The sequence below is a fragment of the Brassica rapa genome, chromosome A09, assembly GCF_000309985.2.
Source record: "Brassica rapa cultivar Chiifu-401-42 chromosome A09, CAAS_Brap_v3.01, whole genome shotgun sequence".
NCBI lineage: Eukaryota > Viridiplantae > Streptophyta > Magnoliopsida > Brassicales > Brassicaceae > Brassica > Brassica rapa.
In genome coordinates this window covers 28,704,843-28,722,647 of record NC_024803.2, presented here as the reverse complement: position 1 = coordinate 28,722,647, position 17,805 = coordinate 28,704,843, and the positions used below count along the sequence as shown (strand labels likewise).

The 17,805-nt window shown below is 31.4% G+C and overlaps 2 protein-coding genes across 2 annotated transcripts; both read right to left on the bottom strand.

The window, feature by feature from the left end:
• Positions 1-1,009: 1,009 nt before the first annotated feature.
• Positions 1,010-9,044, bottom strand: LOC103838959 (ethylene-responsive transcription factor 11-like). Its single transcript, XM_033279523.1, has one exon. It carries the CDS (start codon positions 7,820-7,822, stop codon positions 7,346-7,348), a length of 477 nt encoding a protein of 158 aa, XP_033135414.1. The 5' UTR covers positions 7,823-9,044; the 3' UTR covers positions 1,010-7,345.
• Positions 9,045-10,357: 1,313 nt separating this feature from the next.
• LOC103838958 (ethylene-responsive transcription factor 11) lies at positions 10,358-13,069 on the bottom strand. Its single transcript, XM_033279522.1, has one exon. It carries the CDS (start codon positions 11,093-11,095, stop codon positions 10,607-10,609), a length of 489 nt encoding a protein of 162 aa, XP_033135413.1. The 5' UTR covers positions 11,096-13,069; the 3' UTR covers positions 10,358-10,606.
• Positions 13,070-17,805: the final 4,736 nt, after the last annotated feature.

The following is a 17,805-nucleotide window of genomic DNA, read 5'->3' as shown; positions in this document are numbered from 1 at the left end:
TAGTCAAAAATTTCTGACCACTTTCCAACCATTATCAATTTCTGACGAAGTTTTTGTCCATTTTTTAACCAAAATGAAGTCAGAAAATGAACTATTTCTTGTAGTGATTGCTGGGTGGTTGGCAACTCTATCTTCGATTGCTATGACTCATCCGCTTTGATCGATCACTATAACTTAAAAGCCTTGATTATTTGACATTTTTGACTATCTAAGATATTTTTCTTCGAATTTTGTCAAACCCTAGCTAAATGCTAACACATGTATGTCATGGTGTAGAGTTTTTTCATTCACTCGTTAACCATTAATTTAGTTAGCGGATTTTTTTTTTTTTTGACAACAATAACTAAACTATGATAAGAAACCTACCGGTTCGGAAAACCAAACCGGTGGAGTAGAATCAACATAAAACACAGCTGAAGGGGAACTCCGAGCACCTCGTGCAAGCTTGTCCGCCACTAGATTAGTTGCTCTTGGTATATGTCGAATCTTGAAGGAAGGAAAGAAACACTTACTGCGTCGAAACTCCTCCATGTGTGTAGCAAAAGGTGGCCATTCGTCTGGTGAGGACATCATCTTCACCAATTGAGAACAGTCTATTGCAAAAACTACGTCTAAAAAATCAAGGGTCTTCATGCACTCCATAGCCATATCAAAGCTTCACATTCGGCATGTAGAGCTGATAAGCTTCTTCGGAGATTCATCGCCCCCATCATCTTCTCTTCTGATCCTACTACTCTGCAGAACCATCCCTGCCCCGTGAATTTGTCATTCTCTTTCCACGCACCATCTACAAAACAAATTCTTGACTGTCCTGATGCTTGTCATTCAAAGTTTTGTGGGCCCAAAACTTGTTTTTTTTGGAATTGTAGTCTGAGCTTCCGCCCATACCTCGCTCTCCACTTCTGCATATCTAAGTATTTCCTGAGGATTTTCATCCCTATTATTGAAAACTTTATTATTTCTATTTTTCCAAATGTACCACATAATCCATGGAAAGTTACTAAAATCATGCTCTTTTGGCAATCTCCAGAAGAGATAATCCATATTGGTAAATACCGAATTCGTTGGAAAAACACTAGGGGCTGAGGGGATTTTTGATAAAGCCCAAGTTTGCAGAGCTGGAGGACAATCAAATAAAGCATGATTAACTGACTCTTCCTCTGCGCCACAAATACTACATCGGGTATCACAATTAATCCCCCGTGACCTTAAGTTTTTTGAAACCGATATAGTACATGAGAGAACTTGCCAAACAAAATGTTTCAATTTCGGGGGACATTTAAGTTTCCAGCAAAAAGCCAAAAGTGGTTTGATATTCGGACCATAAGGAACTAAATCATGTGCTGTATCTGGAAATAATGTTTCAACCCTATATCCAGACTTAACATAATATTTTCCTGACTGTGTGAAAGACCACCCAAAAGAATCCTTCCTATCATTCCGGCTTATAGCCATGCCTCTAATAATCTTAACATCATCCGGATGTATGTATGCATTGAGCAAATCCACATTCCAAGACTTAGTCAATGGATCGATGAGATAATCCACCTTTAAAGAAGGATTTAAAAATTGGGGTAGCGTTTTTGGTTTAGCTGACCTCGGGCGAGGAGCAGGAATCCACGGATCATTCCATACGGAGATGGTCTGTCCTGATCCTACTCTTTTGATTAGCCATTTATTAACCAGAGATCTAGCTGACCAGATACTTCTCCAACCATAGGAAGGTGAATAAGATCTGTGAGGATCCAATGGATCAGTATTCCAAAAATATCGGCCTTTAAATACCTTTGAAAACAAACAATCTGGTTTATCTATCAACCGCCATAATTGCTTAGCCAATAAGGCCGTATTAAAATCTTGAAGATCAGGAAAGCTAAGACCTCCCTCCTCCTTAGATTTACATACTTTATCCCATGAAAACCAATGTATACCTCTCTTATTGTTACCACTACCCCACCAGAAGTGAGAAATAGCCCATGTAATTTTCTTTATAACTGTCTTTGATAATCTATAACAAGACATAGTATGATTTGGCATTGTCGAAACCACTGAATTTATCATCACCTCTTTCCCGCCCTTAGTTAGGAACCGGACCGTCCAACTGTTCACCTTATTATTTACTCTTTCATTCAAAAAACCAAAAATTTGTATTTTAGATCCACCCAAACTTTCTGGTATTCCCAAATAATTTCCCATACCACCTAATTTAGTTATGTCAAGTTTATTTTGAATTTCCACCCTTTGTGACTCTGGTACCTTATGACCAAATTGCAAAGATGATTTATCAAAATTTATCAGTTGGCCCGACATAGCTTCATAGTCTTTGAGGAGCTTGAGGATAACATCACATTCAATCACATTCGCCTTACAAAAAAACAAACTATCATCCGCAAAGAGAAAATGTGAGACCGCAGGTCCTCCTCGCGATATCTTAAGTCCTGTTAACCTTTTGTCTCTCACCTCTTTCCTAATATTTGCAATAAGAGCTTATGTACATAAAATGAATAAATACGGAGATAGGGGATCCCCTTGTCTCAAACCCCTTTCTGGAATAATACTTCCCTTAGGTTGTCCGTTAAGTAAGACGTTATAAGAAACCGAAGAAATGCATGTCATCACCCTGGCTACCCAGACAGAACAGAAACCCATTTTCAATAATAACCGCTCCATAAAGGACCATTCTACCCTATCATAAGCTTTACTCATATATGTTTTGATTGCCATAAATTTTTTTTTACATGCATTATTTGTTCGCAGTCCATGAAACATCTCCTGAGCAATAAGAATATTATCCGAAATTAAACTTCCTGAGACAAATGCCGATTGGGTTTCTGATATAAGGTTTGACAGTAAAATAAAAACGGATACTATAATTTGTAACCAAATAAAGTCTATATTTACCATGGATATTTTTTCTTCGGGGTTTGGTAATGGTATGCAAATACATAGTGTCCATCATTTATCTATAGATCTGTAACTCTACCAATGTTTATATGTTTTACTTATTTCTTTCGTCGCAAAATAAGTCCGAACAAAGTCCATTTTTATTGGCAATCCATCGATTAATCAGTCGGCAAGGAATCTCAATTTCAAGCATTGCTTGGTGGTTGGCGATTCTATCTTCGATTGCTGCGGCTCATCCGTTTTGATCACCAAATTTTAAAGACCTTTATTTGTCATTTTGATGATATAAGATATTTTCTTCGAATTCTATTATAAGCCCTAGCTAAATGCTAATGCATGTTTTTAAATTCACTCATTAACAATACATATTCTGATAGTAGACTTTTGGTAAATAGAATTAGATACTTTATAGTTTGTAACTAATAAAAGTCAATATTTTATCATGGATATTTTTTTCCGGGTTTGTCATTAATGTTTTTTTAACGCTGGATAATTATGCTATTACAACTATGAGAAATATTACAAATGATTTTACAGCCGACAATTCTACATGTCGTATGAAGATTCATGCCTGACAGCATCACCTGAACCCGCCTTATGAGATCTATGTTTGACGGTATTCCTTGCGCCATGCTGCAGATCTCTTGTAAGTCTTTTTTCTTTTAATTCGCATAGTTCTAGTTGCTCCGGAAATTGAAACACAGACCTCTTGATGTAGAAACAATAATGAACCTTTGGTTAAACCACTAGACCAAGGGACTTTCACAGTTTTGTCATTAATTAACCCTAGCTAAATACCTTTTTTTAATGAATAACCCTAGCTAAATACTATACCCCGTATGACATGGTCTCAGGTTGTTTAATTCACCTTTCAACAATAAGTTTAGTTAAATAGCTTTTTGATTTTGAAGGATATCCTTGTACTAAACATAGAAAAATACAGTGCAAAATTAGATAACCAAAGATAAATTTATAGTGGAAAACAAACCTCTAGAGTCTTAAAGAAAGCGAAAACTGATAGGTTCTATTTCACCGGAGCTACATATGATTACAAAGTAAAGCCCATAATATGTCTTAAGCATTGGAAAAAAAATAAAGGGCAATTCTCTCGAATATTATTTTTTAAATTTTTATCACAAAATAGTCTTCAATAAAAAAAATGATCAAAATAATTATTTTTTATTTTAAAATTTTAATTTTAATTTTTTTTTTTTTAAGTTTGAAACTTTATCCTGAAAATCCTACTCCTTAACTCTAAATCCTAAATATATATTAGTTAAGCATATGATATAAATATATTTTTACTCTTTAATAAAACTTTTTTGGTTGTTATTCTCATTTAAAACTATTTTTGTGATTAAAACTTTAAAAATACTATTCGAAGAATTTCTCATAAAATAATTTAATACTACAATCAGGGATCAATACGCACTATTAATGGAAAGCACGAAGAAGAGAATGCTGCCAAATGGATCTACAACCTAATCTTCTAAAACGGAACAACGAGCAAAGAACCAAATACGACGATTAATCAAACAAGAAACCACAATAGATAATCAAACTCCTAAACACCTGTTTACCAAAAAAAAAACTCTTAACCACCTAATCTTCTAAAACTCAAATTTCAAATCCTCATAATAGATTAGCCTTATTAGAAGTGGCTAAGGGAGACAAAAAAAGACTGCTTATCCAACTACATTAAAAATGATGAATGAGGCAAATGAGAGTCGGAGATTATGATGCACAATACTAACGAGTAACGAGACAAACGACAAAGCTTGAGTTTCTCGAGAACAAGAGCAAAACTAAAGAACAAAGAAAACAAATACGTCAGCTGATTAACCAAAAAGCAGCGACATAACAGTTGATTATCGTAAGATAATATGATAAACGTTTATTTGTATCATACAAAGGCAACATGATAGGGTTTATATCTATATTCTATTAGTGTCACTTTTCCGTAACAACAATAAATAAATCAAAAGATAACCGTGTGCACTTTTATCCGAGGCAGCAAAATTCTGTTTTTGACCAATGATCCCATCGTCGTAAATAAAATTATTCTCCTTCTGTTTGTGCCAGCAAAATAAAAATTATCCCTTCCCCTCATATCAGTTATATATAGATTTATAAAAAAGCAACGACGTAAAATCTTTTAAATAATTGATGCAAAAACAGTTAACTGAAATCATTCTTCTACTGTTTTATTTTCTCCCACATCTCTATAAAATAGATTTTACTGTCAATTTTTTTTTTTTTCGGTTTCTGGTAACCTCACCATTACTGTGAGGGGACCACCTTTCTTTCGGCTAGCGCTTTATCTTTGGGCTAGAATTGTTCTAAATGGCAGATCAGTGTGGTGGATCATGAGTGCCTTAATGTCTCCAGAGTTGTTTTGTGGTGGTTGGGATGCAAGGATCATGCATGTTTCCTCACAGATGTTTCATTCCTATTTCTCATACTTGTGACCGCTTACGGTGATCGGTGCCTCCTCGCCTGTGGAGGGGGAGAGGCAATGAGTTGTTTGGTGGTGGTTGTTGCGAGAAGGTTTGACGGCGCTTGAATTGTTGAGGATGATAAATAAGCATACTGTTTTTGAGGACGACAGTGAGTCTTGAAAAAAGTTTCCTATAATAGTTGACTACAACAATGGTTAGATCCAACCTGATCCCGATTCTCACTCTTCTTTAACCATTTTCAAAGAGTCTTTCTACACATAGTCTTCTTCCAGTATTTGGTGGTTCAAGCTCTCAAGTGAAGGTTATACTGTTGTGATCTTGATTTGGTTTTTCCTGGATTTCCCTTCACATTTTGTTGTTGTGTTGGTGGTATTTGTTATAGCCTTAATTAGGCTAGGCTACTCTGGTTATAGGTGTAAGTCTTCGGTAACGATTTATTTTAGAAAAAAATCGATTAAGATTTTCCTGCAGCAAGTTGGGCCCTTTATTAGGCTAGGCTACTCTGTTTTGGGAGCTGTTTTATTCAAACCCATAAGAATCTTAATTTATTCATATCAATTTTTTTTTACAAAAATTGCATCTATAGTTTGAGAACAAGAGAATGATTTATCTAAGATTCCTCATCTGTTTATCCATAGTTATAAGAATTCAAACCACACTTGCATTGTCCCTCCTAGGTTCTTGCATCGTCCTCCTTGTAGAGTAGATATAAGATTCCTCATCTGTTTATCCAATTATTGAAGCGGCTGCATTGAAGACAGCTCCCTATCACCTACTCGACGAGCATTCCTTTGGCTCCAAACCGAGTACACCGCCAACTGGAACACATACCAAACCAGAAACATTGTTGTTGCATCACGAGAACCATTCACTAGAATCTGTTGAATAAGATTCCATTGATTAGAGTAGCAAGTTCCTAGTAGCCTACCTAAGAGTCCCATTCTTACCACCTCCGTATAAGAGCAAAGGAAACAAAGATGGTCTCTTGATTTCATTGCATTCTTACACAACAAACATTGAGCATCAGTTTGCAGATTCCATTTTAAAAGCCTTTTCCTGTGGAGAGACGATCATGCACTGCAATCCATCCGATAAAAGTGTACTTTGGGGTCCATTGAACCAAACCCCCTTGCACCACAGTACTAGAGGAAAGTGATGTCACGTGATGAGCCATATCTGTTTTTAATTGAAACAGATTTTAAACCCGTCCACTGAAGAGAGACCCTTGGATCATAGACTAAGGATCTTTTCCTCTATCTGAACCAGTACACTAACTTTGTGCCTATGCCTCCAGTAAGTTTGTACTACCATCTCCACTTTTGTTAGAATCAAAGCAAGCAGACGCAACTTGAACAGCTTCTTCCACATCCAGAACCTCAAGGAGCTATGTTCACTTAAAGCATGATTAATGGGGAGTTCTTTGAGATTCTTAGCAGAATATAAGAAACCGTTTCTTAATTTTTAACTAAAAAAACTAAGAACCGGCTCTTAAATAAGATATTTAAGAGCCGGTTCTTAGCTTTTTTAGTTAAACATTAAGAGAGAGTTTCTTATATTACGCTAAGAACTCCACTCTAAGAACATTCCATTAATCATGCTCTTACATTTTAGCAGGAGCTCATTAAGAATTTTAAGTTGACCATGTATCTTTTCTTTTCTATTTTTATGGTGTTTTTTTTTTGCTTTTTAGTGTATCAAAAAATATATATAAAAATATATATATATATATATATATATAAGCCTTATAAACAAATAATTATTTAAGTTTTGATCAGAAAATACAAAAGAGTTTAAATTAATGATAAACAACAGCAGATGAGAACATAACACTAAAATTATTCTTTAAACTTTCTGCTGACAAAAGAAGGCACCAACTTATATATGATGTACTACAAGCTTCATCTCCAGTTTATCAAATAGTTCAATTCAGATATTTATGAACATTAAATTCATCTAAAAGTTATAAATGTCCAATGCTATTATTAATTATCAGGCGTTGGAGGGAAATTGAGATCGAAATCCAAGGGCACGCGTGATGGTTTCTGTGGACTACGGTCCATCACCACAGATGACTCCTCGATCACCATCATCCCAGACTTGACCTGAATCTTCGGGAAAGGGAACCTGGTGTCAAGATTGAGATTGGTGATCGTCGAGGATGATCCGACGGTGCTGCTTTGGTTCGGACTCTCGTTGTCTACCAAGGAAGGTCGAGGGAAATTGGTTTGGGCTTTTGCCCCGCGAAAAGCAACAGCGGCTTTGTCATAGGCACGAGCCGCTGCTTCGGATGTATCGAAAGTGCCAAGCCAGACTCGAGCCTTCTGCACCGGATCTCTGATCTCCGCGGCGTAACGACCCCGTGGCCTCTTTCTCACTCCTCTATAACGGTTTTCTTTCTTTCCGCCGTCGCTGTTGTTTGTTTTAACGGCCGCCGTTTTACCTGTCGTCGGCGGCGCCATTTAGACAAAACAAAAGAAAACTATTTATTTATTACAAGAGGGAGGAACTCGAGAGGTTACGTTTGTGAAGTTTGTGGGAGAAGAGAGGTATATATATATACATATACATACAGTGAATGAAGATGCTTTTTATTGGGGTTTTTTCTCGAATGACTTTTAATGTCTTTTGTCTATTTTTTAATTTTATATTTGCAGAAAATTATATTTAATGTTTTTTGGTTGCTTATAATGGCTTTTCCAATAAATTTATTTCTTCCTCTATTGGTAAGCAAACTGCAAACAGACACAACGTGGCAAATAATTAGAGTTGATCTTTTCTATAGATTTTGTTTTTGTTTTAGTAAATTAATGCAAATAAGTGTGTAAATCATTATAATAATTAATTATATATTTTTATCAGCTAAACAAATATTTACTATACACTTTAAGTACATTGTGATTTGCAGATATACATTTAGAGGGTGTTTAGAGGAAAAGCAATTGATTTCATGTAAAGTTATTCATATACTTAGAAATTTATTAAAAAGATAACTTTTAAAAAAATATTGGAAAACCCACTATAAGCCATCAAAATATTAACAAAAATTTTATAATTATAATAAGTAGATAAAAGACATTTAATGTGGTGCTACATTGACCTTCCACAGCAGGTCTATGAACACCGATGGGATGACTGCTCCACAGTGAGCTGGATTACTAGGATCACAGTCGCGACATCTACCACCCAAAGAACATTGTGTCGGACCAACCTAGGCGATCACATGGAGACTGTTGTAATCTGAATCTGACTATTGTGACCATTCTATATTACCCATATTTGTAGATTTGATTCGTGTTTAATTTGGCTCGATCCATTCTCTTAATTTTTAAGACCCCTTTAAATATTTGTTTAAGCTAATGGCTTAGCTATGTTTTATCCATTGTACAAACCTAAGATCCTTGATATTTGTCTCTACGTTTTATGGAATTTCATCTTGTTAACTTTTTCTCCATTGTACAAACCTAAGATCCTTTTCTCCATCTTCTCTGTCATTATTAAACAAAGTATCCTCATGAGTATTTATGTTTTCAGGTTAATTAGTGAGTTGACAATCCTAGATATTTAATTAGGTAGATTAAAATGACTAAGAGATGATTTATGATGCTTAGAGCGATATTATAGTTATTTCTTACTTATGAGATGTTTTTAATGCTAGGTTGGCTTTGATCATGTGGATCTAGAATTTACGTGATTTCATGTCAGGAATGTGATTGATGAAATGGTTCAATAACTATCATAATGTGCTTAGTATGCTAAGCCAATGGAAACCAATGTCTAAAATAATTAATGTTTGTTAAGATTTGTGTGTATTAGACTACACCAGTGATCCTAGGGTTAAGTCACTTTATTTTAATTGATTATGTTAGTATCCATAACGATTACCAAAATTCAAAGATTTATTTCTTAAATATTTGTTTGAGTAGCTTTGCCTTTTGTCTTTGTTAGCTTTTTTTTTTTTTTGGTCAATGTCTTTGTTATCTTTGAAACTTGTTTTAGTGACCTGTTTAGTATGATTGCTTCGATTGTGGCTTTATCTGATAGTACTAAACATCAACAACGAAGCTCGTATTTAAGGTAAATAGATAAAACATGAATTCGAGGTTCTGATCTTTACAAAGATGTTTTTTTGTAAAAATCTTTACAAAGATGTAAAGATCACTTTTAACACGTGAAAGTACTAAGAAATTAACCAAGTAGTGATAGCCTAATAGCAATCTTTTGGGGATTGGTGTGTATTTACATCGGTCCTCGGTTCGATTAACTAAATTATCATTATCTGATCAGTCTGGATTCGGGTTTCGCCTCAAGTAGTTTACATAGTGGATCGTAACAGATAATCGGTTTACCCCCTAACATTTGTTGGTAAGTATACCAAATTCGGGTCAGACAGTATGATAGCCAATCCATTCTGTAGCACTCCCGGAGCCGACAAGATCAGCTGATAGGTTTTATCAAAAAAAAATTGTAATAGGTAGTTACCATGGGTTCAAGCATTTTATTTTAATAGGAGTCCATGATAAAATATAGGTTTTGTTTGGTAACAAATTATACTGTTAAAATATTTATAAATCCTAAATAAATTAATAATACTATAATTGTGTTAGTTTACTGTTGTAATGTTTTTTTTGTAACTGATTTTTCATTTTTTTAATATTCATTTAGTCTTAATATATAATATCATAATTGTGCTAGTTTAATGTTACAAAATAAAACAAAGGATAAGAATTTTAACATGTTTAAAGTTATAGGTTGTGTATAATAAATTGATAAATAAACATAAATTTATACTTGGAATATTCCTTTAAAGTAAAATACATTGGAGAAAATATTTTTCTATTTTTAGATTGAAAATAGAGATAACTATTAGAGATGATTGAATGATAATATGTGTTCTTTCAAAAGTCATAAATGACTTAATATCATGATGACTTTTTCTAATTTCTAATAAATTAGAGATAACTACTTAATATGTGTTCTTGCAAAAGATTGAATGATATGACAAAACAAAGTTTTATTTATGTTGATCAGAAAATACAAAAGATATGCAATTAATGATAAACAACAGCAGATCATGAGAACACAAATACTTTTTTAACTCTCTGCTGACAAAAAAAGAAGAAGATTTTTGGCACTAACATTTATGAATAAGAAGATACGACATCTTTAGATTTGGATTTAAGAACATTTAATTCATCTGAAAGTTATAAAATCCCATGTTCATAATGATATCCAATTAATAAGAATTAGGTCTCAGGCATTGGAGGGAAATTGAGATCGAAATCCAAGGGGAGGCGTGATGGTCTCTCTGGACTACGATCCATCACCACAGACGATCCTTCCGATTCGCTCCTTGACGTCTCGATAAAGAACATCCCGGACTTGACCTGAACCTTCGGGAAAGGGAACCTGGTTTCAAGATTGAGATCGCTCATCGTCGTCGTCGATGATACGACGGTCCTGCTTTGGCTCGCACTCTCGTCGTGGACGAAGTCAGGATAAGCAAAATTGGTTTTGGCTTTTGCGCCGCGAAAATTGAGATTGGCTTTGTCGTAGGCACGAGCCGCCTCTTCGGCAGTGTCGAAAGAGCCGAGCCAGACTCGAACCTTCTTCACCGGATCTCTGATCTCCGCGGCGTAACGACCCCATGGCCTCTTTCTCACTCCTCGGTAATGGTGCTCTTTCTTTTCGCCGACGTTGGTTTTAACGGCCGCCGTTTTTACTGTCGGCGCCATTTAGACAAAACAAAAAGACTCTTTTTTTTTTGTTAAGCAAAGTACGAGAACTTGTTTTTGTGGAGTTTATGAGAAGAGAGTGTTCGTATTTATACAGACAAGTTATGAGGAGTCTGAAGAAGTTGTAGTATTTCGTAATTATTAGCAATTTCGTGGCATCTTGTTTTTTGGTCTTTTTGCTATTTTTACGGATTCTTTTCTTTAAATGTCTTTAATTGTTTGACTACTTATAATGGCTTTTTCTAATAAATTTCGTGCGGGCATAAGTCAGAGAGAAGACCACGCGTTTACTTTGGTACGTGTCGTTTTGCTGCGGCGCACATCACTTTCTATATTTTCTTCCTCTATTGATAAACAACAAATAGACACAACTGCCAAATCAGTTATAATTTTTATTTTCCTATAGATATATTTTATTTATTGCCAAAAGATATATTATATTTTGGTTTATTGAAATTAAGTCTAATTTAATTTGTAACTTCATAACCCGATATAATAATACTCCATCCGTTCTTAAATATAAGACATTTTACACAAAAACACATTTATTAAAAAAGTTACTTTTTACTTATAAAATATCACTAAAATTATAAATTATAAATTAATTACAAAATAAAACTATTAAATTTGATAAACTATACAATTTTTGATAACCTTAAAATTACCTATAAATATAAAAGCATCTTATATACTAGAACATAAAAAAAAATTAAATATTTTGTATTCCGGAACAGATGGAATATTGTCTACTAATTTCAGTTTTACTACATTGATAAGAAATTGAAACACTGTAGCTTATCTTAATTTGGGTTTTGTTTAAAAATCACTTTTTACAGAATTCTGGATTTAACACTGTAGTCTCCCTAAACATAAGACCACAGTATTGTCATCCACCATTTATAAATGACATTATGGTTTAAAAATATTTTTCTATAATAATTGTCTAAGTATATGATTTACAGTACATGAAATCAATTGCCTTTCATCTAAGCACCCTTCGAATTTACATTTACATATAATAAGGTAATAATAGCGTATAATAATATGTGCTAAGCTAATAAAATATTGAAGTAATTATTATAATGATTTAAACACCTTTAATATTTTATAGAAAAATATAACTAAAGAGATGGAAAATTAGATAGCAATTTACGAAAATTTTCTCTAAATATATTAATAAGAAGATAATCATATTCTAATCAAATAAGCTAATCAAATCAACAATATATTAGATAAACTTATACAATATCAGAATAAATATAGTATATTTCAAAAAATAAATAATATATACAATTGCTTATCTTATTATTCTTAATTATAATTAATATATATATATATATATATATTTATTTATAATTGCTAAATCTTCTTAATTCTTAATTGTACTCTTTATATGCCAGATGCCATGCGAGAAAATTTTTAACTTTGAAATACATAACAAAATTTTCTAATTATTTTTAAAAATTAAAAATAAGTGATATGCTTAAGTAATGCTAATTTTAGGTTTAATTTTTAAATATATTGTATATATCTCTATAATATTATTTGAGAAGTCGGTTTCCTTCGTGTCGCATTCATGTTAATTTTCATGGTGGTTGATTACGATGATACATTTAATAAATTAAATATATATAATTATCATTATTAAATATATTTTTTATTTTGTTTTATTTTTCTTTTGATTTAGTTTTCTTTTTTTTTCAGATCACCTATGTATAAAGAAATTTTCAAAATTTTAACAACGAAAATATCTTTTATACATATTGTAATTCATAAAAAAAAAAAATTACAAAATAATCTTGATTTTAAAGTAAAGAAATAATATTCTCTCTTAAAAGATAATCTTAAACAACATAATATATATTTTAAAGGTATTAAGCATTTTATTTTAATCAATCTATTTTTCAAATTATTACAACATAAAAAGATGTCTTGAGTGAATAATTTTTTTTATTTAAGTTCCCTTTTATATTTTTCAAATAACATATATGATAAAAAAATATTTATAAATTTTTTAAAAAAATATTTTATATATATGATGTGATTTCATAAAAAATAAAGCTTAGAAAAATAAATTTAATATTAAAGTAAAGAAATAATCTTCCTTTTTTAAAATATATCAGTTATGTTTTTTTTTTGCAGTTTTGTACATATCATCACTTTATTTTTGAAAATTAACATATACCAAATTAATAAGAAATCAAAAATATATTTACACATCTATAATAAAGAACCAAACTAATATAATGAATAGCGTTAATACGATTTGGTTGAATTAGATTAAAAATAATTATACTATAATTTGCTAAAATATATGTAACACAATATACCCACAAAATGAGTAACTAGACCAATCTGAATTTTATATACAAATAATATATTTTTATTTATAGTAATATTTTATACATATAAATTATATAACGACTTAACATATTACTAAATAAATATGAATTCTCAACTAATAATATAAATATATTATCCAAATATTGCAATTAAGTATTTTGTGTAACTTTTATATATATATATATGCATAAGGTTTCAAAAGACTATCATTGTTATATTTATTTATATAATTTTGAATTGATCAACACTTTAGTTTACTTTTACCATTTGATTTTCAAAACAACATATATTAAATTATGCATATTCTTACTAAAATATATTTACAAATCTAAGACCAGAATGAAACTACATGGAAAAAAATTAAAAAAATCAAAATTTAAATCTGTATAAAAAATATTATAGTTGAATAAAAAAAAGTAAATGTTATCTAATATATCCAAATGATAATGAGATATTTTATATCTAAAATTATACGTCTAACTAAAATAACAAAATATTATTTAAATAAACTATGCATATTAATAAAACATAAATAACAGAATAACTAAAATTAAAAACAAAATATTCATAAATTATTATAATGTATTTACTTTCTAAATATTATATCCACAGATGAGCACGGAAAAATCACCTAGTATTATATAACTTTAAGGCCACCACCATAGTCTAGTCAATTATTAAGTCACTAAAATACATATTATTCTGGAATATTTATTCATGGTTATGGGTTTTGGATATAGCGTAACCAAAGTTGCTGGTGGAGTTCGACCCGTTGTAGTTTTGATATTTGATAGACGTCTGATGAGCATCGAGACCAATGATACTTAAAAACCCGCTTTTGACTGTCGTGGATCTGGTGTGAGATTTTCAATGGCATCTTTGACGTCTTTTTTTTTTCGACATCCTTGATCCTTTGAAGAATTTTTTTGGTCGAAACGTCTATTTGAGATTCAGATTTCTTTTCATTACATAATTTTGTATAATTACCAGAATTTTCGCTTTACACCATATTTTACATTATTTAATTTTAAATTCTTGCGCGTTTTATTTATTTTACCAGTTTTACACTATGAAAGTAACGGTAACCATCATATGAATATTGAGAACAGATAAAAAAATGGGTAGAAATAAAATTTTAGTAATGATTCTTATCAAAACTAATAAAAAAAATTTATTTTATAATTTTCTACAAACACAGTAACGAGAGAAAATGAAAAAGAAAAATTATGCCTCATAAATGATAATTTTTTTTAAAGAATATTAAGGAATATAGTATTCCTCATCATTCTTTTGGTTACCATTATATATCATCCCTGACAACCGTTTTGGATGTCCTAAACAAAAATAATATAATCCACAAGTTCAAACCTATTTTTTAAACTACAAAAATTTTAGTTTAGTTCACAAATGTCTAATTATTCATTTATTTCAACAACAATACGTAAGAAAAAAATAAGTCTAGTTCCTATAAATAAAATAGCACATTTCTCTAATTAAATATAAGTTGAATAAAAAGCAGAATTTTTAGAAGGAGTTGCATATAAAACTATATAAAATGGAAAAATAATTTTGGAATTCACTAATTTGTTTATATAATATGATGCCATAAGCGAATGTTTTATTTTTTCTTTAGTGGCAGGGCTATGATTTATGTTCACAAATAAACTAGTGATATTATATTTTTATGATTGTTAGCTCCATAAGATAGTTGTTCGGATATATTGTTCTGTACACCTTCATTTAAATTATTATTATTCTTATTAATATTTTCAAAAACTTTTATTTATTTTTAAAAATCAAATCAAATACATAAAATACATTAATCTTATAGCCTGATTTTTAAAAAGAATTAAATGAATAGAGAAAGTTATTTTATAGGAAAATTTTGTGAATGCTATGTTTGAATATTTTCTGGTCAAGCTTCCAAATTTACTCTATTCTAGAGTATTAATGCTTTAATGTCAATGTTCTATAACAGGAAAATGATGTTTACAAAAAGAACCATCCATAAGTTAGTTTCAGAAATCATGATAATTTTGACATGTGTTGTGATTTATAAATGATTTTAGCTTGAGATTTATAGTACGCGCCTAGTAAATGAGATTTGGTCAAAATTAATAATGAGATTTAGTCAACGAGGGAGACATTCTGATCCAAATGTCTCAATTGTTCCCATCTTGACCACCAGAGAATATCCAAAGTCTCATCCTTTGTATTTTTCCCCAATGGTTACGTTATACTTCTAAGTTTATGACTTGTTAATATTCCTTTATCACAATGGTGATGTTTCATTCATGTATAAACCCACTCCTTTGTCCCCTCTCTGAACCATTAACCTTAAAAAGTTAAAATGTTCTGACTAGAAAAAAAAAACATTTAACGCGTATGACGTAAGTACATATCCGATTCGGAATAGTACGTGGTCCAAATGTTTTTTTATTTAAATCGTGATAATGATGCGCCACCGTGTATATAAATGTGGGTCTATGGATGAATAACTTTTTTGAATTTTTAATATACTATCTAGGTTTAAAAGTCTAAAATCCCTTTCTTATTAAAGGAGGAGCATTGATAAAAATAAACCTTGGCCTCATGTGTTTATTACATGAGTGCCATTTCCTAGGTGTCATCACCACATGCATTCTCACCAACTTTTTTTAAAAACCCTTTCTCAACTAGAATAATTACAAACAAATGCCACTGGTCATTATATTATACTATATGGTTTTCGGATTTCAAAAATAACTTTCGGATTATGTTTGTGGTAAGTCATTAATGCTTGATTAAATTCAGATTCCAAAAAAAAAAAAACGGAGATTTAACTAAGGCAGCATATTAACTCCTTCCTCAGAGAGACTTTATGGTATGTTCGAAAATTTGGAAGTGTTTCATTTAAATAAGGCAACAAAATACGGTTTGATTGTGAGGCGATGATCATGTGGTAAGTCATTTACGCTTGAGTACAGTATTTGATTCTTTAAACGTGCTACAACTAAGTTCTTTACGGTTTGAATTGATTATTTTAACCTGCACGAAAGTTCATATCATAACCTGTACGAATGTTCATATCTAATCTTGCAACAAATAAACCAAGAGTGATTTTTCTTACCTATTTCACGTCCAGGCATCACGCAATTTATAAAACAGGCAAGTGGTATATACGGTATCAATTTTCCATCATTAATATCGGTTTCAGAAATAGACTCGTGGTGAGGAATTACAGACATAGTATTATGTGTTTTACAGTGTTGGCAAATTAATTGGGGACAAAGTAATCTATTGTATTTATTGTATATACAATAGATTATGAAATGCTGATATTATATGTATATTTTGCTAATATTTTTCATATTTCATAATAAGGCCCACTTAAGAAGGTTACTAACATTGATGGGTTTTCCAAAATTGTCTTCGACCCCACTGGTGTTCCAGAAATTGATGTTTTACGATTGAGGTAATACATGCATTCACATATTTTGTTAAATAATGTTTTTAATTTCTCAAGATGATCTCTTTGCTATTGCTCATAATAGGATTGCAAACGAAGACTTCTGAAGGCATTATTGACAACAGTTATTTTGTCTCTATTTTTCATTTTCTTTTGTTTTCTTATACATTGTTTCTTTTATATTTTATTAGACTATTGTTTATGTTTCATTTAATATTATATTTATAATTTACCCGCATGCAAACAAATATACAATTTAATTTTAAAGTCCATCGCATATAAATTTATATTGACATACTTAAATTCTTAGCTATAATCCGTACTTTCTTACATATATTTTTCTTACTATGACTTTAACTTTTATTATGTTTACATATTAAAAGTTATAATACTTTAAAAAATTTCTCGCTCCGCGCAGGGCGCGGGTTATCACCTAGTTTTTGGTATAAGAAAAGTGAGATCATTTTGCTACAGCTTTCCTATAACAATCAAATATACTTGCAACATCAATATATATTCTAACATCTTAATCTCTTATTAAATAAATATATATTACTCTTGCTTGCGATCTAAATAACATGTATGAAATGAGTCGAAGCTAGAGATAAATTTTCATGTGTCTGTTTTATATATGTTAAAGTAGTTTAAATCTCTTTCTTGACCTCTACTGCATTTTTTCCTAGGACATACGTACAGTATGTATATTGTATTCGATGACACGCTCAAGGCTTGTATACGCGCGATCACGAAGATTCTTATTGATGACACCCAATAAGTGGAATGTAGTGGTGATATTCTTTATGACGTCACCCCTCATTTCTCTCTTTCCAAAAATCGCAGACTGCCATTGAAAAGTCAATTTGTGAGAACATAATCGCTTGCCCGGACTGGGAAAGATCAAGTCATGAGGTAGCGGAGC